The 23,248-nt window shown below is 42.9% G+C and overlaps 1 protein-coding gene across 1 annotated transcript in view; it reads left to right on the forward strand.

The window, feature by feature from the left end:
• The window catches only part of USP34 (ubiquitin specific peptidase 34), a 1,418,841-nt gene that overhangs the window by 855,443 nt on the left and 540,150 nt on the right, over positions 1–23,248 (forward strand). The window contains 2 exon segments of the mRNA XM_030196176.1: positions 21,457–21,512; positions 21,615–21,735. Of these exon segments, the coding sequence (XP_030052036.1) occupies positions 21,457–21,512; positions 21,615–21,735 (177 nt within the window).

The raw sequence follows: 23,248 nt of genomic DNA on the forward strand, positions 1-23,248 counted from the left end.
GAATAAACTGATTTACCTGTCTAACATCAATTCAGGAATGGGCTAAACACAGCAAAGTTTTCCTGATCCCACGTAAAACTAAGCTTCTCTGGGTCCCTAACACAAGTGGATACATACCTGACATCAAAATCCCTTTTGGGAAGTATGAACTCCCCCTCAAATCACAAGTCAGAAACCTTGGAATACAGTTAGATTCAACGCTTACACTGATTCCCCAAATCCAAGCAACCTTCAAGAGCTGCTTCTACTATATGCGACAGCTACGCTGCCTCTCTCTTTACATTGAGAAGGTAAATCTTATCCCAGTTGTGCATGCCATGATATCAAGACTGGATTACTGCAATGCACTATACAATGGTCTGACTACAAAGGGCCTGCACCAGCTCCAGTTGATTCAGAATGCAGCAGCAAGACTCATAGAAGGTTGCAAGCAACGTGACCACATCACTCCATTTTTGCAAAAACTTCATTGGCTACCAGTACAATCCAGGGCTAACTTTAAAACTTTGTTTGATCTTCAAGGCCCTGAAAGGAAATGGCCCTGAGTACCTGAAAAATCGGATGATCCTGCACACACTGCCAAGGACACTAAGGTCCTCACAAACACTTTCACTAACCACGCCCCTCTCCAAAAGACATTACACGATTTGATACCCGCAAGCAAGCCTTCTCCCAAGTAGCTCCCACACTCTGGAGTGCACTTATCCGCTTAACACAAGCCTAACAGAAGCAAGTGAAAGCTTGGCTCTTCAACCAGGCCATTAATGGAAGAAGTAACTAACTTGTTAGTCTCACTCACACACACAAGGAGTGACTCAGGCTGCACATACTGCATCAGGACATGTTTTTCCACTCCTTCCGTAGCTGAGATAATATTTAACCATCTCTTTGACCTCATGTGCAACTTTCTTTAAATCAATCACCTTACTTTCTAACTCTTCCTACTTTCTTACCAACTTACATGTTACTTCTTTGCTTTACCCTTCACTATCAATTATAATGCTCTCTTATGTTTTGTGTTGACATTGTAAATAGTATACCATGCCATACTTTGTATTGTTTTTGAATATTTTTACTGCTGTAATTGCCTATTGCTCATGTTTGATCTATTCTTAGTATACACCGCTTGAGCGAATTCATTCTAAAAGGCGGTAAATAAATCCTAATTAAATAAATATTACAGTAGACCAGCTCCAGCGTAGTCTCTATCTGCAGCATACGGTTACTGCTAATGTACTACACTGAGAGTTACAATATAAATTGGTCATGCGATTATACATCTCGCCTCATCGTGCCTATTAAGCCTGATTTAGAACTACTGATCGTTATCACTAGTGCGGTTACTCGGTGGCCACTTTGGGAAATTTGTTTTGGACTTGTTCTCTGATTATTGTCTTTGGTGGACTGGTGATTTAAGATTCTGAGGTTTGGGTTTGTTTGCCTGTGACTTTGGTTAAGAAAATTGTTGTATTTTGTAAGCATTGTATTTTGCCTTTTTATATTGCTCTTATATCTTTTGTCTTTTTCTATTACAGATGATTTGAATATTAAACTAAAATAATACTGCTTTGATGTAATCTGGTAAGGCCAAAATCCCACCATTGCAAAACACTATGCAGAAACTTGTGCAAAACGCGCGTAGAAGAACCTTAGCATAACTAACTCCCAAAGGACCCAGTACCAGAACTACCACATTATCCAGATTCCAGCACTAATATTACACCGGACTCTAAAACTCCAAAACATCAGTAGCCAAAAAATAACAACTACAAGCCTGAACTGGATTATAGTTCCTTCAAGAAATCAGTCTCTGCAATGCAGCTACACTAAGGGCTACTAACTTTAATTTTACCTCATTGCACCTTTATAATTGTATTTCTCGTGTATACCATGTATCTCATGTATATCATTGTATACCAATGCTCTCAGTACGAGAAACAAACTTCTAGATCTAGAGGCTACAATGATAGAAACAGACTTGGATTTAGTGGTGACACGTGGAGACACGTGGTTCAGGAAGAGTCATGGCTGGGATATAGCTATACCTGGCTGTAATCTATTCAGGAAGGACAGAGTAGGAAAAAAGAGTAGAGGAGTGGCATTATATGCTAAGAATAACATTAAATTGACAGAACATCAAGACACCTGGGGTACGGAAGAAGCACTGTGGGTTAAACTGGAAAGAGTGAAAGGAAAATGTATTTACATCTGAGTAATATACAGGTCACCTTCACAGTCAGAAGAAGTGGACAGAGACTTAATTGAAGATGTCCACAAGATAGCTAGGAAAGGGGAAATACTACTGATAGATGATTTTAATATGCTGGATGTCGATTGGGGCATTTCTGCTGCGGCGTCATCCAGAAGCAAAGGGATCTTGGATTCCCTGCAGGAAGAATTGTTTCAGCAGTGGGTAATGGAACTGATGTGGGATGGAGCTATTCTGGACCTGGTGCTTACAAATGGAGAGAATGTTTTTGATGTCATGGAGGGGAGACCATTTGCCATCTAATCATCAGCGAATGGTGTGGTTCAATATTAAGACAGAGAAAATGGCTTATTCAAGATTGAAGGTCCTGGATTTCAAAAGAACTAACTTTGCTGAGATGGGGGAATTTCTCAAGAAAGAGTTAGTAGGATGGGAACAGCTGAAGGAAGTAGAACAGCAGTGGACAAGACTGAAAGGAGCTATTTCAAAGGCAGGTAACCTTTATGATAATAAATTACATAAAGGAAAGAGGAAAAGAAGGCTGCTCTGGTTCTTGAACATAGTAGCCGAAAAGGGTAAGGGAAAGGAAGTCATCCTTCATACGTTATGAGATGACTCAGAATGAAGAGGACAGGCGAGACTATCTGGATAAGCTATGAGAAGCTGGAAAAGCTGTCAAGAAAGCGAAAAGGCAAATGGAAGAAAAGATAGCTAATACAGTAAAATTGGGTGATAAGACATTTTTCAGATATGTAAGCGACAGGAGGAAGTGCCATAATAGCATTGTGAGGCTTGAAACTGATAAGGATAAAGCAGAACTGCTTAACAACTACTTCTTTTCTGTGTTCACGGATGAAACGCCCAAGGTAGGACTGCAGAAAACAAATGCAAATGAGGATGGATGTATGGTAGAACAAGACCCGTTCTCAGAGGACTGTGTTCATGAGGAGCTAGCTAAAATAAAAGTAGACTAATTAATGGGATAAATCCGAGTTTGCTCAAGGAACTCAGAGAAGTTCTAGTGGCTCCACTGACGGACATCTTCAATGTTTCCTTAGAGTCTGGAGTGGTCCCAGAGGACTGGAGAAGGGCGGATGTAGTCCTGCATAAGAGCAGAGGTAAGGAGGTCAGTCTGACCTTGGTGGTGAGAAAACTAATGGCAAAGCTTTTAAAGCGGAGGATTTTGAGGTTTCTCAAATTTAATGGACTGCAGGACCCAAGGCAGCATGGTTTCACTAGAGGCAGGTCCTGTCAGATGAATCTGATTGATTTCTTTGACTGGATGACCAAACAATTGGATATGGGAGGGGCGCTAGATGTGGTGTACTTAGATTTCAGCAAAGCCTTCAACACTGTTCCGCACAGGTGACTCATAAATAAACTGAGTACCTTTGGTATAGGAACTAGAGTAACTGACAGGGTTAAAAATTGGTTGAACAGAAGGAGGCAGAGGGTAGTGGTAAATGGAGCTCGCTCTGAAGATAGGGATGTTATCATTAGAGTACCACAGTGATCAGTCTTAGGGCTGGCTTTTTTAATATCTTTGTGAGTGATATTGTGGAAGGGCTGTCTGGTAAGGTTTGTCTCTTTGCGGATGATACCAAACTCTGCAACAGGGAGGACACCCCGGAAGATGTGAATGACATGAGGAAGGACCTAGTGAAGTTTGAGGAATGGTCCAATATTTGTTAACTAAGATTTAATGCTAAAAAATGCAGGATCATGCACTTGGGTCACAAGAATCCGAGGGAATGGTACAATATAGGGGTGAAGTGCTTCTGTGTACAAAGGAAGAGCAGGATTTGGAAGTGATTGTGTCTGATGACTTAGTTTCCAAACAGGCAGAAAAAGTGACGGTCAAAGTCAGAAGGATGCTTGGGTGTGTAAGAAGAAGGATGACCAGCAGGATCAAAGAGGTGATAGTGCCCTTGCCTGAGCCTCTGGCATGGCCCCATTTAGAGTACTGTGTGCAATTTTGGAGACCACACCTATAGAAGGACATAAACAGGATGGAGTCAGTCCAGAGGGCGGCTACAAAATTGGTAAGCAGTCTTGGACATAAAACATATAGGGACAGGCTTATGAACCTCAACATGTGTATGCTGGAAGAGAGAGAGGAGATATGATAGAGACGTTTAACTATCTCAAGGGCATTAATGTACAAAAAGTGAGCATTTTTCAAATGAAGGAAAACTCTGGCATGAGGGGGCATATGATGAAGTTAAGAGGAAATAGGCTTAGGAGGAATCTAAGAAAGTATTTGCTCATGGAAAGGGTGGTGGAAGCGTGGAATGACCTCCCAGTGGAGGTCGTGGAGATGAGCACTGTATCAGAATTTAAGAAAGCATGGGACAAGCTTGTGGGATCTCTTAGGAAAAGGAAGAGTTAGTGGTTAGGAGGATGGGCAGACTGGATAGGCCATTTGGCCTTTATCTGCTGTCATATTTCTATGTTTCTAAAAACAGAGTCATAAAGGGAGAGATTCTATATATGGCACACAAATTTGGCATGGAATTCAATGCACGTGCAAATTCTAATTATTTCCAATTAGTTCTCATTATTGCTTGTTAAGAGCTATCAACGCTGATTAGCTTGTTAAGCCAATTAAGTTAAGCACGTTCTTATAGAATACACTTGGATTTCGGTGCGAATCTCTAGGCACACTGTATAGAATCCGGGGGGAAATGGGGTAGACATTAGACAACAAGACATTTCTAGCATCATTTAGTTACTACTACTATAAATCATTTCTTTAGCGCTACCAGTCGTACGCAGCACTTTACAATTGGAGGAGTGGCCTAGTGGTTAGGGTGGTGGACTTTGGTCCTGGGGAACTGAGGAACTGAGTTTGATTCCCGGCACAGGCAGCTCCTTGTGACTCTGGGCAAGTCACTTAACCCGCCATTGCCCCATGTAAGCCGCATTGAGCCTGCCATGAGTGGGAAAGCGCGGGGTACAAATGTAACAAAAAAAAAAAACATGAAGAAGAGTTATACTTAGTCTTGCATCAGCTTTGTCAAGATAAGATAAGTTTTCAGCTTTGACCCTGAAATTGAAGGCAGCCTTTTCTTACAGCCCTCTCCAACCCTCCATTCCTCCCCAGCATCCAAACTTTTTTTTATAGCCCTCCCCAGCACCCACCTTTTTTTTTTTTTTACATACCTCCCTCCCTCCCCAGCATCCACCTTTTTTTTAACAGCCCTCCCTCCCTCCCTCCCTCCCTCCCCAGCATCCACCTTTTTTTTTTTTTTTTAACAGCCCTCCCTCCCTCCCTAGCATCCACCTTTTTTTAAAGCTCCCTCCCTCCACGGCACCAGCCTTTTTGTTTTACAGCCCCTCCCTCTACCCACAGTATCCAAATATTTTTACAGCTCTCTCCAACTCTCCCTCCCTCCACATCATCCACCTTTTTTTTTTACAGCCCTCTCCTTCCCTCTCTCCACAGCATCCACCTTTTTTACAGCCCTCTCCCTCCCTCCATAGCATCCACCTTTTTTATAGCCCTCTCCCTCCCTCCACAGCATTCATATTTTTTCACAGCCCCTTCTCTCCCTCCACAGCATCCACCTTTTTTTTTTACAGCCTCTCCCTCCCTCCCTAGCATCCATCATTTTTTTAAAGCCTCCCTCCTTAGCATCTACCTTTTTTATTACAGCCCCTCTCTCCTTCCCTCCACAGCATCCATCGTTTTTACAGCCCTCTCCCTCTACAGCATGCACCTTTTTTATAGCCTTCCCTCCCTCCCTCCCTCTACAGCATCCACCCTTTTTTTACACTCCTTCCCTCTCTCTACAGCATCCACCATTTTTTACAGCCCTATCTCCCCTCCACAGCAACCTTTTTTATAGCCCTCTCTCTCCCTCTCTCCACAGCATCTACCTTCCTCAACAGCTCTCTTCCTTCCTCCACAGCCATCTCCCTCTAAGCCTGCACAGCATCTCTTTTTTTTACAGCATCTCCCTCTAAGCCTGCACAGCATCTCATTTTTTTACAGCCATCTCCCTCTGTCTCCACAGCATCTTTTTTACAGCCCCCTCCCTAGCATCCACATTTTTTTTACTGCACCTTCCTTCTTCCCTCTACAGCATCCATCTTTTGTATAGCCCCTCCCTCTATAGCATCCACCCCTTTTTTATAGCCTCCCTCCCTTCCTGTACAGCATCCACTCTTTTTTACAGCCTCCCTCTCTCCCTCTACAACATCTACCCTTATTTTTACAACCCCATCTCCCCTCCACTGCAACCACCTTTTTACAGCCCTCTCCCTTCCTCCACAGCATCCACATTTTTTTACAGCCATCTCCCTCTGTCTCTTTTTTCACAGCCTGCTCCCTCCCTCCCTCCACAGCATCCACCAATTTTTACAGCCCTCTACCTCCCTCCACCTCATCCATCTTTTTTGTTTTACAGCTCCCTCCCTCCACAGTGTTCACCATTTTTTTTACAAACTCTCTCTTTCCCTGCACCCTCAAACATCCATTCTTTTCATACGCCCCTGCACTTTCCCATGGCTTGAGATCAGAGGAGGAGCTACACAGGAGTACCTCTTTGGGGCAGGAAACAACCCCAATCTTTCTTGCCTGCTGCCACTGCTCTTGACCAGTGCTGTGGTGCCGCCGAGACTTCAGGCGGTAATCTCGTCAGGCTACCGCATGAAGTCTCGGCCATTTTGAAGAAATGGTGGCACAGCAGCACCAGTCCAGAGCAGTGGGGTTCTTTTCTGCCCCCAAAGAGGCCATTAGACCACCAGGTCATGCTCAGGTAGGCCCTGGAGTGCTAACCGAGGCTTGAGGGTGACAGACCCACTGAGGCTTGGGTGTGGTGGCAGGGTGCCCACCGAGGCTCAGGGACAGGGGGTCAGCTTTTACTGCAGACTAGAGAGGGCCCACTGAGGCAGGAGTAGAGTACACTGCTGGCTGCCAGTTAGCAGCTTTGTGGGTAACTTACTATGGTCTCTGATGACCATGTTCTTCTGGGCTTGTATGGTAACAGTGCATGCACTACTACTTGCTCCTCACCTACTCCTTGCTCCCTACTGCTCCTTCTGTCACGAAATGCTTAACCACCTGCCTGGGTTACCCCGTGACCACTTAGATGGTCTATCCCTAGCACAGTTCAGGTCCGCTTGCACCTGCTGCTTGTGCTCTATACTAGCACTTTTCTCCCACTGACTGGGTCACAACCGCCTCTTGGCGAGTCTCCTGCTTTCAAGTTACCCCCAGTGATTTCTAGATTACTGGGGCCAGATTTCCAGTGGTCCCACAGTTCCCAGAAAGCACTCACAGACCCAACACACAAACCATCAGGATTATTTATCAGTCCAGACAGGTAGAATGAACATACAAATGTGTTTATTCTCAGAACTTGGAACAGTGGACAAAAAATGTGCAATTAGCAAAGAGTAATAAGTAACTGAAAAGTGGATTAATTAGAAAACTAGCTAAACATTTGCATACTTCCTAGAAAGTATCTGGGGAGATCAGGACATATATAGCTATATATAAAGACTTCTCTCTGTCTCTTCTCATGGGCTGAAACTGAACTCAAAACCAGTAAAGTCCAAATGAGATGAGCTCCTGGGCCAATCAGAACTCAGTCAACAAGATTTCATGTATATACTGCTTCTTACTTCCTGTTTGTGTCAGACTAAGAAAAAACACTCAGTTCTCTGTAACAGCTTTACAGCAAAGAAACACCACCTGCTGGCCAAACAGGAGAAATATACTTCAGGAGATAATCAATGCGGGAAAATATGCAATACATTTTACAGCCTTAAAACACACTGTTTGTTCACAGCTCCCTACTGCTCCTCGCTCCCTATTTCCTACTGCTCCTCGCTTCCTACGCCCTACTCCTGTCTACTCTCGTCGCTACTCTCTCTCTTGCTACTCTAGTCTAACTCGCCACTACTATTACACTGAAACCCACAAAATGGCATGCTGTCGCAGCATGCTATTTAACAGTGTGGTGGCAGTGGCCTGAAATGTATCAGAAAAAGAAGCCAATCATGGTCCTCTTTTGTGGTTTGGGGGGGTGGCAGAGGCAGGGAGCAGTAAAACCAGACCAGGGAGGACTCTGTGCAGGGAGGGTGCATCAGGGAGGAGTAGAATGGGACGGAGGAGGCTGAAAGAACCCAGTAGTAAATCGGGGGTAAAAAATATGCTTCTCTTTTACTTCAGGAACCGGGATTTTTACCTTTCCTGCAGAGCGGGGAATAGATTTTTGCACCCACGGTGAACCGTGGGAAAGTTTTGTCATTCTACTGTTTTACCTCAGTTTACTGTGCCTCCCTATTCCTGAGTCATTCTCTGCTTCAAGTCAGCATGGATGATGTCATGAACAGATGACTCTGCCATGTTGGTTTCTCTTATGATCTGGCGCACAGTTCTATGTATTCCTTTCACATTATCTTGACTCAACGCAAGCTCTTCAACAAGTTTAATGTACACATCAGTGCTTGTAATGCAACGTTGACTACTTGCTGGGTTTGCGGTCTGTAGACCCAGTCATATCAATCTTGTGTAGAAGGCATTTCACAGAAGCGAGACAAGTTTTTTTTTTCAGAAATTCAGCCGTTAATCTTTTAGCGCCACTAAATGTTCAACATAAGATAACAGGGATTGCATCTTGTCCTAACACATTCCTGCAGTGTTCATATACTGTATTATGTCTTTTATTTTATTATGAATGTTCTTATTGTAATCCGCTTTGAATGATAGATAATGTGGAATACAAGTTTTATAATAAATAAATATCCCTTTTCAACTCTGAGAATTTTAATAAAAACTCAATCTTCTTTTGACAACATTTTATTTTTTATCACCGCATAATGACATCACGGATGACATCAGCGAGTAAGTAATTGTCATGTTGGAAACTGAGGTTTGTGACAGCTGTTTGTATAAATTAAAAATCTCTTAAATGGGACAAGGGATTCCTATGTAATTTGGCATTGGTGATACAAATAGATGTCACTGTGTGCACATAAAATTTTAATTCATTCTGTGCAGGTTTGAGGTTGTTGTTTCAAAATGTTTAGGGGGCTCACTTTATAATTAGAATACACACAAAATACAAATAAACATTTATAGCACCAAATGTAAATTAATGTATAAAAATTAGTAATATACATTGTACAATCATTCTCAAAAATGTGTACATATGAGTAGCAGAATATATGCCAAAATTGCTAATGTAAACCAAAAATAATTCATCAGTTAATGAAAACAACAATAAAGAAGCAAATGCCAGCAGAAAATCACAATGAGAATGCCTCCAATAACTGTCTAGGGCCAGTTTCAGTAAATGGTACCCAAAATTAGGCGCCTTTATGATCTGCGCTAAGATAGTATTCCATAAAAGGTGCTTTGCATAGAGCGTCCTTTATGGTATAGTAGCTTGTGTGCACCTTGCACCTAATTTTGGGCCCAAGTACTTAAGCCTGCCAAATGCTGTTGTAAATGCTTGTGCCTAATTGATGGCAGTTGATGCACAAATCCAAGTATTCTATAACATCACACCCAATTTCTGGGAGTACTCATGGCCCTCTTGTGGGCATGCCCCCTTTTGATTTGCACTCTAGGACATTTACATGTGCAGGTTATAGAATAGGTTGAAAGGCAGATGCATGTATAATTCCTAAGTAGTGTCGAATAGAGTGCCAATTAACTCCAATAATTAGTGACTAATCGACTATGTTCATCAGCAATCTATGCCCAAATTTGGGCGACCTATACAGAATCTGAGGTTTAGTGAGACCCAGAGGTTTGTTAGGGAGTAAAAAGAACTCCGGGGACCACTTAATAGGCCTCGCTAACCACCACTGAAGCCTATACTGGATAGCCCTCCAGTAAGCTCGAACCTTAACACAGGACCACCAAATATAGTCCATGGTACCCCTCTGTCCACACCTCCGCCAGCACAAAGGAAAAGCAGTTGGAAATATGTGATGAAGACGAACATGGGTAAGGTACCATCTGTATAATACTTTAATAGCATTTTCTTTAAAGGGAACAGATATAGACACCTTCAATAAAGCACTCTAAGAGATTCCAGTCGTCATCTTCAATTCTGACCCCCAGATCCTGATGCCAAAACAAATGATGCAACAAATGGGAGCGTAAATGCTTTCTTTTGTATTTATATAGATAAGATATAAGCCCCCTTGTCCCTCTGGAGTCCTCACAAACATCTTCAAGAAAAGAGTAATCTCACAAAACCCTAGCTTAAAATCTCAGCAGAAGAGAGAAAGTGCTGTAGCTGAGTGTAAGCAAAAACTTTATGTGGGAGGACAGGGTAACCCTCAGCTAGGGCAGGAAATGAAATCAAAACATCATCATCAAATAACTGGCCCATGTTGCCAGGTAAAACGAGACCCAACGAGTAAAGAGTCCGGGAACAAGGCCTGGAGGAAAGAGTGGATTATGTGGTATAGGTCAGCGGCAAAATTACATCAGGCTTAGCACACATTCCATCCCAATAGCAAAAAGTAGTATGAACTGAAGTTCAATGTTGACAAGTGCAAAGTGATGCATGTGGGTAAGAGGAACCCGAATTATAGCTACGTCTTGCAAGGTTCCGCGTTAGGAGTTACGGATCAAGAAAGGGATCTGGGTGTCGTCGTCGATGATACGCTGAAACCTTCTGCTCAGTGTGCTGCTGCGGCTAGGAAAGCGAATAGAATGTTGGGTGTTATTAGGAAGGGTATGGAGCATTTTCCATCTCACAGATAGGCTGCAGAGAATACCTTCTCCTGCTTTAGACTTAGCCTGGCCTCAGAATGACATCCTATAGTATATCTCCTATCAAACTGAGCTCTCTTTTTCATCAAGCACTGCCATTTCCTCCCCTCACCCTCCCCACTGACAGTTTGAACTTCGTGGGTGTGGCTTGGATCTCTTTCAGGGAGAGAAAACTAACAACTTATAGCAGCAGCTTCAGAGAGCATTTTCCATCTCACAGATAGGCTGCAGAGAATACCTTCTCCTGCTTTAGACTTAGCCTGGCCTCAGAATGACATCCTATAGTATATCTCCTATCAAACTGAGCTCTCTTTTTCATCAAGCACTGCCATTTCCTCCCCTCACCGTCCCCACTGACAGTTTGAACTTCGTGGGTGTGGCTTGGATCTCTTTCAGGGAGAGAAAACTAACAACTTATAGCAGCAGCTTCAGAGAGCATTTTCCATCTCACAGATAGGCTGCAGAGAATACCTTCTCCTGCTTTAGACTTAGCCTGGCCTCAGAATGACATCCTATAGTATATCTCCTATCAAACTGAGCTCTCTTTTTCATCAAGCACTGCCATTTCCTCCCCTCACCCTCCCCACTGACAGGGTTGCCAGGTGGAAAATTTTTTTCCAGCCCGATCGAGCCCAAAAAACAGCCCAAAACCCGCCCAAACACAAACCCCGCCCCTGACACCCCCACCCCCGCGTCATCACGCCCGCCCCCGCCGTCATCAACCCCGCCCCCGCCGTCACTGGCCCCGCCTTCCACGTCACCGGCCCCGCCTCCCCGTCATCAGCCCCGCCTCCCCGTCATCGGCCCCGCCTCCCACGTCATCGGCCCCGCCTCCCACGTCATCGGCCCCGCCTCCCCGTCATCGGCCCCGCCTCCTACGTCATCGGCCCCGCCTCCCACGTCACTAACCCCGCCCAAAACGTCATTAACCCCACCCAAAAACGTCACTAACCCCGCCCCCCCCGCGGCCGAAAAAACCGCACTGAAGGCCAAAAACAGCCCAAAAAACCGCAACCCGCCGCGGGCAAAAATTTCCCGCGGCGGGTCGCGGAAAACCGCCCAATTGGGCGGTAAAACCGCCCACCTGGCAACACTGCCCACTGACAGTTTGAACTTCGTGGGTGTGGCTTGGATCTCTTTCAGGGAGAGAAAACTAACAACTTATAGCAGCAGCTTCAGAGAGCATTTTCCATCTCACAGATAGGCTGCAGAGAATACCTTCTCCTGCTTTAGACTTAATCCTACCCACCCTACCCCTCTACCCACCCACCCCTAGAGTGACATGTCTTATATAACCTCCCTATCAACCCACTCATTACTTTACCTCACCCATTTCTATTCTTCTATCACCTTCTCCCACTACTCCAACCAGAGTTACACCTAATCACACTGACCACCCTTCAACATCTTCTGTCCTTCTGTGACTGTTCTCTTGTGCTTGACTGCTTAAATATTTTAAATTTAAATGCTTTACTTTTTGTCTATTAGATTGTAAGCTCTTTGAGCAGGGACTGTCTTTCTTCTGTGTTTGTACAGCGCTGCGTACACTTTGTAGCGCTCTAGAAATGTTAAATAGTAGTAGTAGTAGTATGGAGTCCAGGTGTGCGGATGTTATAATGCCGTTGTATCGCTCCATGGTGCGACCGCACCTGGAGTATTGTGTTCAGTACTGGTCTCCGTATCTCAAAAAAGATATAGTAGAATTGGAAAAGGTACAGCGAAGGGTGACGAAAATGATAGTGGGGATGGGACGACTTTCCTATGAAGAGAGGCTGAGAAGGCTAGGGCTTTTCAGCTTGGAGAAGAGACGGCTGAGGGGAGATATGATAGAAGTGTATAAAATAATGAGTGGAATGGATCGGGTGGATGTGAAGCGACTGTTCACGCTATCCAAAAATACTAGGACTAGAGGGCATGAGTTGAAGCTACAGTGTGGTAAATTTAAAACGAATCGGAGAAAATTTTTCTTCACCCAAAGTGTAATTAGACTCTGGAATTCGTTGCCGGAGAACGTGGTACGGGCGGTTAGCTTGACGGAGTTTAAAAAGGGGTTAGATAGATTCCTAAAGGACAAGTCCATAGACCGCTATTAAATGGACTTGGAAAAATTCCGCATTTTTAGGTATAACTTGTCTGGAATGTTTTTACGTTTGGGGAGCGTGCCAGGTGCCCTTGACCTGGATTGGCCACTGTCGGTGACAGGATGCTGGGCTAGATGGACCTTTGGTCTTTCCCAGTATGGCACTACTTATGTACTTATGAAGGACAAGTATCCCCCTGTAGTTTGCGATATTTACGTGTGAGCCACATTAGGAGATGAAGAGGACAAGGTCCAACTGAAACTTGTTCGAAATGTATCCAAAGTTTTTGAGGATTCTCCTGAGACTTTTCAAGTGCAGCACGGGCTTGGTTAGCTTTATAGTACCAAAAAACGTCAGAGACTCCCAGAACCCCCTTCTGGTCTCGATAGAGAAGGGAGCGGGGTAGACATGAATGCTTATTATACCAAATAAAGCGAATCAAACTATCTTGCACACCAGAAAGAAAACCCCTAGCCAACCTGAGAGGGAGAATCTGAAAGAGATATATCAAGCGATGCAAGATACTCATCTTCAGTGTGGCAATTCTGCCAAGCCATGAAAACTCAAGGGAACCCCAATGCTCAAAGTCCCTGTAGAGATCCCTCAGGAGAGAAGGGTAGTTAGCAGAAAACAGATCAGTTATAGTTGGTGTTAGTGTAACCCCCAAATACTTAATTCCTTTGGTGACCCACCGGAATGAGAATGAATGTTGGAGGGAGCTCAACACGTGTGAAGGAATCCCAATCCCAGTGGAGGAGTGGCCTAGTGGTTAGGATGGTGGACTTTGGTCCTGAGGAACTGAGTTCAATTCCCACTTCAGGCACAGGCAGCTCCTTGTGACTCTGGGCAAGTCACTTAACCCTCTATTGCCCTATGTAAGCCGCATTGAGCCTGCCATGAGTGGGAAAGCGTGGGGTACAAATGTAACAAAAATAAAATAAAAATCGGCAGAGCTTCTGACTTGTTCATATTAAGTTTGAAACCAGAAACCAAAGATTATTCACCCAAGACCTTCACAAGGTTAGGCAAAGAAATGAGTGATTTGGTTAAGGAAAGAAGAACATTGTCAGCAAACAAAGCTAACTTATATTCTAGACCATCTCCATTAATACCAGAGACATTTGGGTCAGTATGTACAGCTGCAGCAAGAGTTGCCGTTTATTTATTTTTTATTTATTAGGATTTATTTACTGCCTTTTTTAAGGAATTCACTCAAGGCGGTGTACAGTAAGAATAGATCAAACATGAGCAGGAGGCAATTAGAGCAGTAAAAATATTTGAACAGCAATACAAGGTATGGCATGGTATACTAATTGCAATGACAACACAATATGTACTAGAACATTATAATTGGTAGTGACGGGTAAGGCAAAGTTGTAACATATAGATGAGTAAGAAAGTAGGAGGAATTAGAAAGTAAGGTGATTGATTTGAAGAAAGTTGCACATGAGGTCAGAGAGATGGTTAAATATTATCTCAGCTAGGGTAGGAGTGGATAAAGGAAAATGGGACTTGATATACTGCCTTTCTGTGGTGTTTTGCAACTACATTCAAAGTGGTTTACATATAAACAGGTACTTATTTTGTACCTGGGGCAATGGGGGGTTAAGTGACTTGCCCACTTCTAAACATGTCCCACTGCAGTATGTGTAGCTCAAGTCAATCCTTGTGTGTGTGAGTGAGACTAACAAGTTAGTTACTTCTTCCGTTAAAGGTTTGGTTGAAGAGGCAAGCTTTCACCTGCTTCCTAAAGTAGAGGTAGTCTTGTTTTAAGCGGAGCCTTTCTTGCAATGCATTCCAGAGTGTGGGGGCTACTCCGGAGAAGGCTCGCTTGCAGGTATCACATCGTGTAATGTCTTTTGCAGAGGGTGTAGTTAGTGAAAGTCCTTGGGAGGACCTTAGTGTCCTTGGCGGTGTGTGGAGGATCATCCTATTCTTTAGATACTTGGGGCCATTTCCTTTCAGGGCCTTGAAGATCAGACATAGAGTTTAAATGTAGCCCTGGATTGTACTGGTAGCCAATGAAGTTTTTGCAAAAATGGAGTGATGTGGTCACGTTGCTTGCAACCTTCTATGAGTCTTGCTGCTGCATTCTGAATCAACTGGAGCTGGTGCAGGCCCTTTGTAGTCAGACCATTGTATAGTGCATTGCAGTAATCCAGTCTTGATGTTATCATGGCATGCACAACTGGGATAAGATTTACCTTCTCAATGTAAAGAGAGAGGCAGCGTAGCTGTCGCATATAGTAGAAGCAGCTCTTGAAGGTTGCTGGATTTGGGGAATCAGTGTAAGCGTTGAATCTAACTGTATTTCAAGGTTTCTGACTTGTGATTTGAGAGGGAGTTCATACTTCCCAAATGGGATTTTGATGTCAGGTATGTATCCACTTGTGTTAGGGACCCAGAGAAGCTTAGTTTTACGTGGGTTCAGGAAAACTTTGTTGTGTTTAGCCCATTCCTGAATTGATGTTAGACAGGTAATCAGTTTATTCAAGGCTGTAGGTAAGTCAGATTCAATGGGTATGAGTAGCTGCACATCATCTGCATAGATGTAGAACTGAGTGTCCATTGACTGAATCAGCTCAGCTAGTGGCTTGAGGTAGATATTGAACCGAATAGGTGACAGTATCGATCTTTGTGGTACCCCGCAGGTCAGTGTCCATGGTGGTGATGAGTTGCTGCCAATCATGGATTGTTGGCTATCTGGACCTGGTAGGATAGGATAGGATCTGAACCAGGTAAGTACTGTTCCATTGGTACCTGTTTCTGTCAGTCGTGCTAGCAAGATATCATGATCTACAGTGTCAAAAGCTGCTGAGAAATCTAGCAGTGCTGACATCGAGGCAAATCCCTTGTCTTGGTTTCTGTGAAGATCATCTAGCAGGGATACGAGGATCATTTCTGTACCATAACCAGGTCTGAATCCAGATTGACATGGATCTAGCCAGTTACTCTTTTCTAGCCATTCATTAAGTTGAACGCAGACTGTTTGTTCTATGAGTTTCCCTAGAAGTGGGATGATGGATACTGGCCTGTAACTTTCAAGGTTGATTTTCTTCAGCAGAGGGCAAACCACTGCCCTTTTTAATGCTGTTGTTAATTGCCCATTAGAAAGAGAGGTGTTCAGTATTTTTGTGGCGCCTTCTATAAGGCTTATACTTGCCTGCTGCATTATCTTTGATGGGCAGGGATTGAGGGAGCAGGTAGTTGGTCAAAGGTCTCTTAGGATTTTGTCAAGGCTCTCCTCTGTCATTAGGTTAAAAGTGTCCCATCTGTCTCTGTTAGGAGGGGGTGAGTTTGTGCACCCCTGGTTGACTGGTTGGGCACTGGGTGGGATTTCCTGTAAATCCTGGTGGAGACCTTTAATTTTGTTGGCAAAGTATGCAGCAAAATCATTGCAGTTCAGTTTAGACTGGGCAGGCTGGTTTTGTTGTAGGGGTTGCTGTAGGCTGTTTACTATACTGAACAGCTGCTTGGTTGAATTGGCAACCTGTGCAATGCATTGAGAGAAATACTATTTTATGGTTGCTGTTAAGGCTTGGCGGTACTTTACATTACTAGAGCGAATAATATCGGTGAAAGGAGGCAGCCTTGACGAGTTCCCTTGGCCAACGAAAACATAGGAGAGTTACCACCATTCACAGGGACACAGGCTCAGGGAGAGGTGTAAAGATCCTGAATCCATCTTCTAAATCCAGCACCTGGGTCATAAATGGCCAATGGCCTCTATCAAATGCCTTTTCGGCATCTAGACCAAGAAGCCAAACAGAAAGATTGTCTTTCTAGGTTATGTGAAGCAAATTAATCATATGTCAAACATTGTCCATAGCCTGTCTGTGGGGAACAAAGCCTACTTGGTTAGGGTGAATGAGACACAGCAGTACCGTAGCAAACCGGTTGGCGAGAACTTTGGGTAATATTTTGACATCAGAATTAAGTATGAAGATGGGGTGGTATGATGCACAAATCCGTTCTGTCCTTACCTGGCTTAGGAATAACCGCAATCAAAGCTTCCATCATAGATGGGAGGAGATCTTCCCCTGAACACACACCATTAAGAAGCTCAGCTAATATAGGAGCCAGCTCTCTCACAAAAGGTTTATAAAAGTTGTTGGGCAGATCGTCTAAGCCAGGCAGTTTCCTTATGTGAAGTTCTATTATAACCTTACGGACTTCTACTACATGAACAGGCCTTTCCAAAGCAACCCTTTGCTCCTCCATCAGATCGGGAAGTGGTTGGGCAGACAGGTAGCCCCCAATTGCCTTGGACCGAATTGAGGAGTCCAAGGTATATAAGGATTGATAAAAAGTTTGAAAACACCGATGAATCGATGAAGATTTAGTTAAGAGATTACTTTGTCCGTCTCCCACTTTAAGGATCGTACGGTCCACCCGCTGTTGGCACAGTTTAAGAGCCAATGAATGACCTGGTTTATTACTGTACTTATAATGAGTCTGTCATTGTTGAACTCTAAGGAATTGTAACTGGTCTTTGTATATGTGATCCAGCCACAACGAAGAGCCTGAATTTCATGCAAATTGGATGTCGAACGGGTGGACTTGTGTTTCTTCTGTAGTAAATCTAGCTGAGAGAGACGTTTATCCACCTCTGCACGTTGAGCTCGGGCCCGCGAACTAGCCTTTTGCAAAATGTAACCCCTGGTAACTGACTTAAGGGCATCCCAGACAATACCTAAGGCAGGATCTGAATTCAAATTGATATCTAAGTATTCCCAGAGTAAGGATCTATAGCCCTTCAGAATCTCATCACCTCGCAACAAGCTAGTATTCAATGTCCATCTCCTATCCCTATCCTCCTCACGGAGGGCAGGGATTTGAGTCCAGACGGGCGTGATCAGAAAACGTAATAGGTCCAATGTCAGATGTGCATCCAGCGTGTGCCAGGGAGATGTCAACTAAAATGTGATTAATCCGAGAGTAAGTATTGTGGGAATGAGAATAAAAAGAGTAATTGTGAGACATCAGGTGAGACACCTGCCACAAATCACAGACCCCAAGGTCTCGAGCAAGATTTACCAGTGCCTTAGAGACCCTAACATCAGTGGTGGATGCCATACTCAACCTATTCAATGTAGTGTGGACCGTTGCATTAAAATCCCCTCCCACTGCTGTCTTACCATAGGGATGAGACAAAACGACTTTGCTAAGCCTGCTAAAAAATCCCTCCTGGGAATCATTGGGAGCATATACAGAGGTCAGTGTAAAAGCCAAATTATCCAGTAACAAGTTCAAAATCAAAAACTTGCCCTCTGGGTCTCTCCAAATCTTCATGACCTGTATCTATATAAAAGAGTGACTCAGGATAGCAACCCCTCATTTCTTAGAGGAATCAACAGCAGAGGCACAAAAGACATGGGAATAGCAAGGATGCGACAAGAATCTCTAAATGTTTCCTTCTGAAATGCGTTTCCTTCAAGAACACCACATGCAGTTTAAAGTACAAAAGTTCCTTGAATAACTTTTGGTGTTTCTGAGGCGAATTCAGTCCCTTGACGTAAGTCAAAAACTTTAGATCCACAGTCATTAAAAAAAAAAAGTTTCATATTACAGAGTAAGTAAGAACGGTTTATAATCAAATATAATATTAAAACAATTAAAATACACAAATTGGAAATCCATATGTGATAGAAAAGCACAGCAAACCATCCAAACTAAAAATATACAATTAATAAAAACATTCATATATATCAAAAACAGCAAGGGGCATTAATCCCCCCTTTTTTTTTCTTCCAGTTTGATTCTAAGCAGTGTTTCCAAAAGATTCTTGAAAAAAATGTGTTTTAAGAATTTTACGAAAATGAGTGTAAGAATCCTCAAGCCTAAGTTCTTTAGGAAGGCAGTTTCAAAGTGTTGGAGCCAGAAAAAAAAAATGCAGATTTTCGAGTAGATTCCCATTTAGCTTTATATGGTGACGGAATTACCAATCTATTATCTGTTAATGATCGAAGACTCTGAGTTGGCGTATATGGTATAATAAGATTAAACAGATATGAAGGGCTAGATACATAGAAAGCTTTATGTGTCAATGCTAAAATTTTAAATTTGATCCTAGATTCTATTGGAAGCCAGTGCAAATAATTTTGAAGCTCTGCAAATAATACGAGCTGCTGTATTTTGAATCACCTGTAGTCGTTTTAGATTAAGTTTTGATAGACCTGCATAAACTATATTACAGTAGTCTAAACGTGATGTAATGTATGCATGAGTTAGTGTGCATAATGATGATTTATTTAAGGAGTTACTAATTGAACGTAATTTACGCAATTGATAAAAATATTTCCTTGTTACATCAGATATTTGCTCATTGAAGGACAAGGAAGAATCAATAATAATACCTAAGTATCTAAATGATTTCGCTGTCGGAACTTGTTTACCAAACAAAACAGGTGTTAGAGATGGAATGGGCCCAAGGCCTGTTATCCATGAAGTTATTGTTTTATCTGGATTTAATACTAGTTTATGTGTTGTAAGCCAATCTGCCACCTTATCAAGACAATTTTGGATTGGTACCAGATCAATGTTTGCTGTCTTAACATAATGCATTAAAAGAAAATCGTCGGCATATGAATAGGAACTAATGCCTAAAGCTTGAATGAGTAATGAAAGGTTAAACATTAATGCAAGTTTTAGTGACAATAATAGGAACCCTTCAGAATCAGAACAAAATATACAGCCCACCCACCCACTGCCAACCACCTCCCCTACCCCACATCCAGCACCAGACAGATGTCAACAAGATCAACTGAATGGGAAGATTAAGGAATAAGACCCACAGCACCCGGTACACCACTCAAAACCTCGCCTACACATTCACACATATCCTACCCGCCCTTAAAGATGCAGGGGAAAAAAAAGGTCAGCCATACACACCATACACAAATAGAGCAACACAAATTCTTCTCCATCTCAAAACAACCTAAAGTAATGTACGTATATAAGAAAATTAAACTGAGATATAAAAGTCAATGACCTAAGTGGAGCTTTCAGTAGTTAATCAAGCAGAAGCTACATTTTTCTTTGTTTTATGAATGACACATTTCCATTTTTGAAGCTTGGTCTTAGTGGAAGGAGCCAAATCCACAGGTGGAACCGCACTAGGTCAGTGTCGTGCAAGATCTTCCAGGTCTCAATAAGGTGGCGAACACGGTGCAGTTTCCCCTTAACAGCAAAGCAAAGCACGAAAGGGAAGGCCCAGTGATAAGAAATCTTTTCTTTAACCAGGATATCCAGGACAGGTTTCATTGCACGCCTCTGGGACAACGTAAACTGCAATTATAATCCACATAAGGTAGCTAGTGGGCCTGTTGTAGCAAATATTCTTTAAGAATATAGGAGGCAAAATGCACTATGATGTCCCAAGGTTGGTTGTCCACAGGTTTCCCCAAGGCTCTGTGCGCTCTCTCAATCATAAGTTCACTGGAGTCAAGCTCCACGCCCAACAATTTCTCACGATTACCCGTGCTGTAGTAGGTATGTCCTATGTATCGCCAGACTCGGGAACACCACGGAGATGGAGATTGGTCCAGCGCCCCTGATTCTCCAGGTCATCGACCTTATACTGTAATTCCTGATTGTGAACCAAAACTTTTGAGAGACGAGAATCAGTGTTGTTCATCTGTGCAGCCTGGTCATCCATGCGAGCCTCCAAGTCCTCCACATGGCCACCCAGTTCACAAAGGTCAATGCTGATGGCGTCCATGCGCTCAAGGATTTCCTCCCTAGAGGACTTTATCCTGCATGTATCTCCTCAAGGCATTTACCTAAGTCTTTGTGGAAGCCCCACTTAGGAAGAGCTTGCTGCGTTTCAGCCTGTGACAGAGTGGAATCGGAGTCAGAGTGAGAAAGGCATGTGGGTGACATGTGGCGTTGCAGGCCCTTACCTGATTGCCTTGCAGAGTGTCACTCTCCCTCCTTTTGAACCGCCGACATAGCCTTGCTCATTTCAAACAAGTCTTCCAAAAAGAGAAAATTTATGAAGAGAAACAAAATACAGGCCGGATGGTAGCAGATTTTGCTTTTGAAGGTAGGAAAGTGTAGGAGCTATAGACTAAAGCAGCCATCCAGTACCGGGAAGTCACTTCCTCTAGCAGGTCTATCTTTGGCTGCTAGACCCTTTCCAGTCAGCCAATGAATATTGGCTAAACCTGCTATGTTTGCAACGCCAATAAACCTCCCAGAAATTCAATGCTGGTGAACTGCTGTCTTCAGAGAATGCTCATTACATATTTGTAACTTTACTGGTGTGGGTTTTTTTTGTCCTTTAAAAAGTATTGCAACTTACAAAGGCTCAGGTTTTTTCCACGGTCAGTACTGCTTCTGGAGTGCTGCAGTACAATTTATTGGATTAGTTTTAGCTATTAAATAATAACTGCTGTATTTTGGTTTTATCTTTATTTTCAATCTAGACCACGCTGCTTGATTTGGATGCTTTAGCAAGACACCTGGCTGACTGCATTCGAAGGTTAGTTTTGATTGCAGGTCTTCTTGTCAAGCTATACATTCTCTTTGAGAATAGAAAAGAAGTAATCATTAACTCTCCCATTATTCTTCTTTTATTCTACAGCAGAGAGATCCTTGACCACCAGGATGGGAATGTAGAAGATGATGGGCTTACAGGACTGCTGCGACTTGCTACAAGCGTTGTTAAACACAAGCCTCCTTTTAAATTTTCTCGTGAAGGACAGGTATGGACAATGAACTATCTTCTTTATGTTGTTTCCTAATTTACATTTAATAATTTTACAAGGAGTAAAGGCATTTGAATGGGAGCTTGGTTCAAATCTCACTGCAACTTCTTGTGATCTTGGGCAAGCCACTTATCCCTCCATTTCCTCAAGTACAAACTCAGACTGTGAACCCTCCAGAAAAAGAAAACTACCTGCTGTACCTGAATGTAGACCACTTCAATAGCTTTCAGGCTTGCAGAAGGAGTGGCCTAGTGGTTAGGGTGGTGAACTTTGGTCCTGGGGAACTGAGGGACTGAGTTCGATTCCCACTTCAGGCACAGGCAGCTCCTTGTGACTCTGGGCAAGTCACTTAACCCTCCATTGCCCCATGTAAGCCGCATTGAGCCTGCCATGAGTGGGAAAGTGCGGGGTACAAATGTAACAAAAAATAAGGGCGTTAAGACTGGGAAAGACCTTCATGAAGATAAACCGCATTATGTACAGAGTTTAATAACATACCTAAGTAGACTGTTCATGTACGGTCACTAATCCTGTCCAGCAGAGAGCTAAATAATACATTGTGATCAAATAGCAAATGTATCAGTCTAGCCTGGGGTTTCTTTTAGATTTGCAATGTACTTCATGTAAAGGGAATAATTTGGTAAGACACTTGAGCATGTAAAGCAGTGTTTTACATGCTCAAGTTGGCTCTGTAAAGTTACCTGAGGGTATATGCATATAAAAAATAGATACATTGCACTTCCTTTAGTACAGTATACCCGTAGGTATTCCCAGGAGCAGAGAATAGGAAGATTAAGTGTAAGATTGACATATGTGCCTATTCTTGCTAGCACCTGTTATACCTGTCTCGGTTCAGATGGAAGTATGTGCGCACTTCTTTTTCTGGGGTAATTTTACAAAAGCATATATGCTGCCTTTATAAAATAGGTAACATAACATATCAGGTCTTATATACCGTGTTGCTCAGAACAGTTTACAACAGAAAAAAAAAAAAGTACAAGTAATAAAGAAAAAAATACAATAACCTAAATGAAGGAGAAACTAACAGCAGAATAATGCATCATTCAAGCTGATGCTGAAGCATTTTTATTTTGAGTCAACAGATTGACTTGTAATGCTATATGAAATCTGGACTGCTCTTTTTTGTGCTGTACTAGTTTTTTATTGTGTTTTGGTGAGTTTGTATTCTGTATTTTAGATTATGTATGTTGGTTTGTTACCCGCCTTAGATAAAGGTGGGCTATAAATAAACATAAACACAATTTATATATAATACCTAGTAACAAGCCAGGATTTAAGTAATTTTTGGAATCACAAATAGTTTCAGTCCAAGTTGTAACAGGCAGCACATTCCAAGATATGCAACCATGTGCCTTGATAGCCTAGATGTCTTGTTATAAGTTACCTTCAAAGTGATGAGTCTGTGAAGTACTGCCAGCAGAGATGATTGAATATATATGGGTGTAGTGAAGTAGGATATGTATCTTCTGGTAGGCAAATGTAAAAAGCT

The sequence above is a fragment of the Microcaecilia unicolor genome, chromosome 3 (genome assembly GCF_901765095.1).
Source record: "Microcaecilia unicolor chromosome 3, aMicUni1.1, whole genome shotgun sequence".
In the NCBI taxonomy this organism is placed as follows: domain Eukaryota; kingdom Metazoa; phylum Chordata; class Amphibia; order Gymnophiona; family Siphonopidae; genus Microcaecilia; species Microcaecilia unicolor.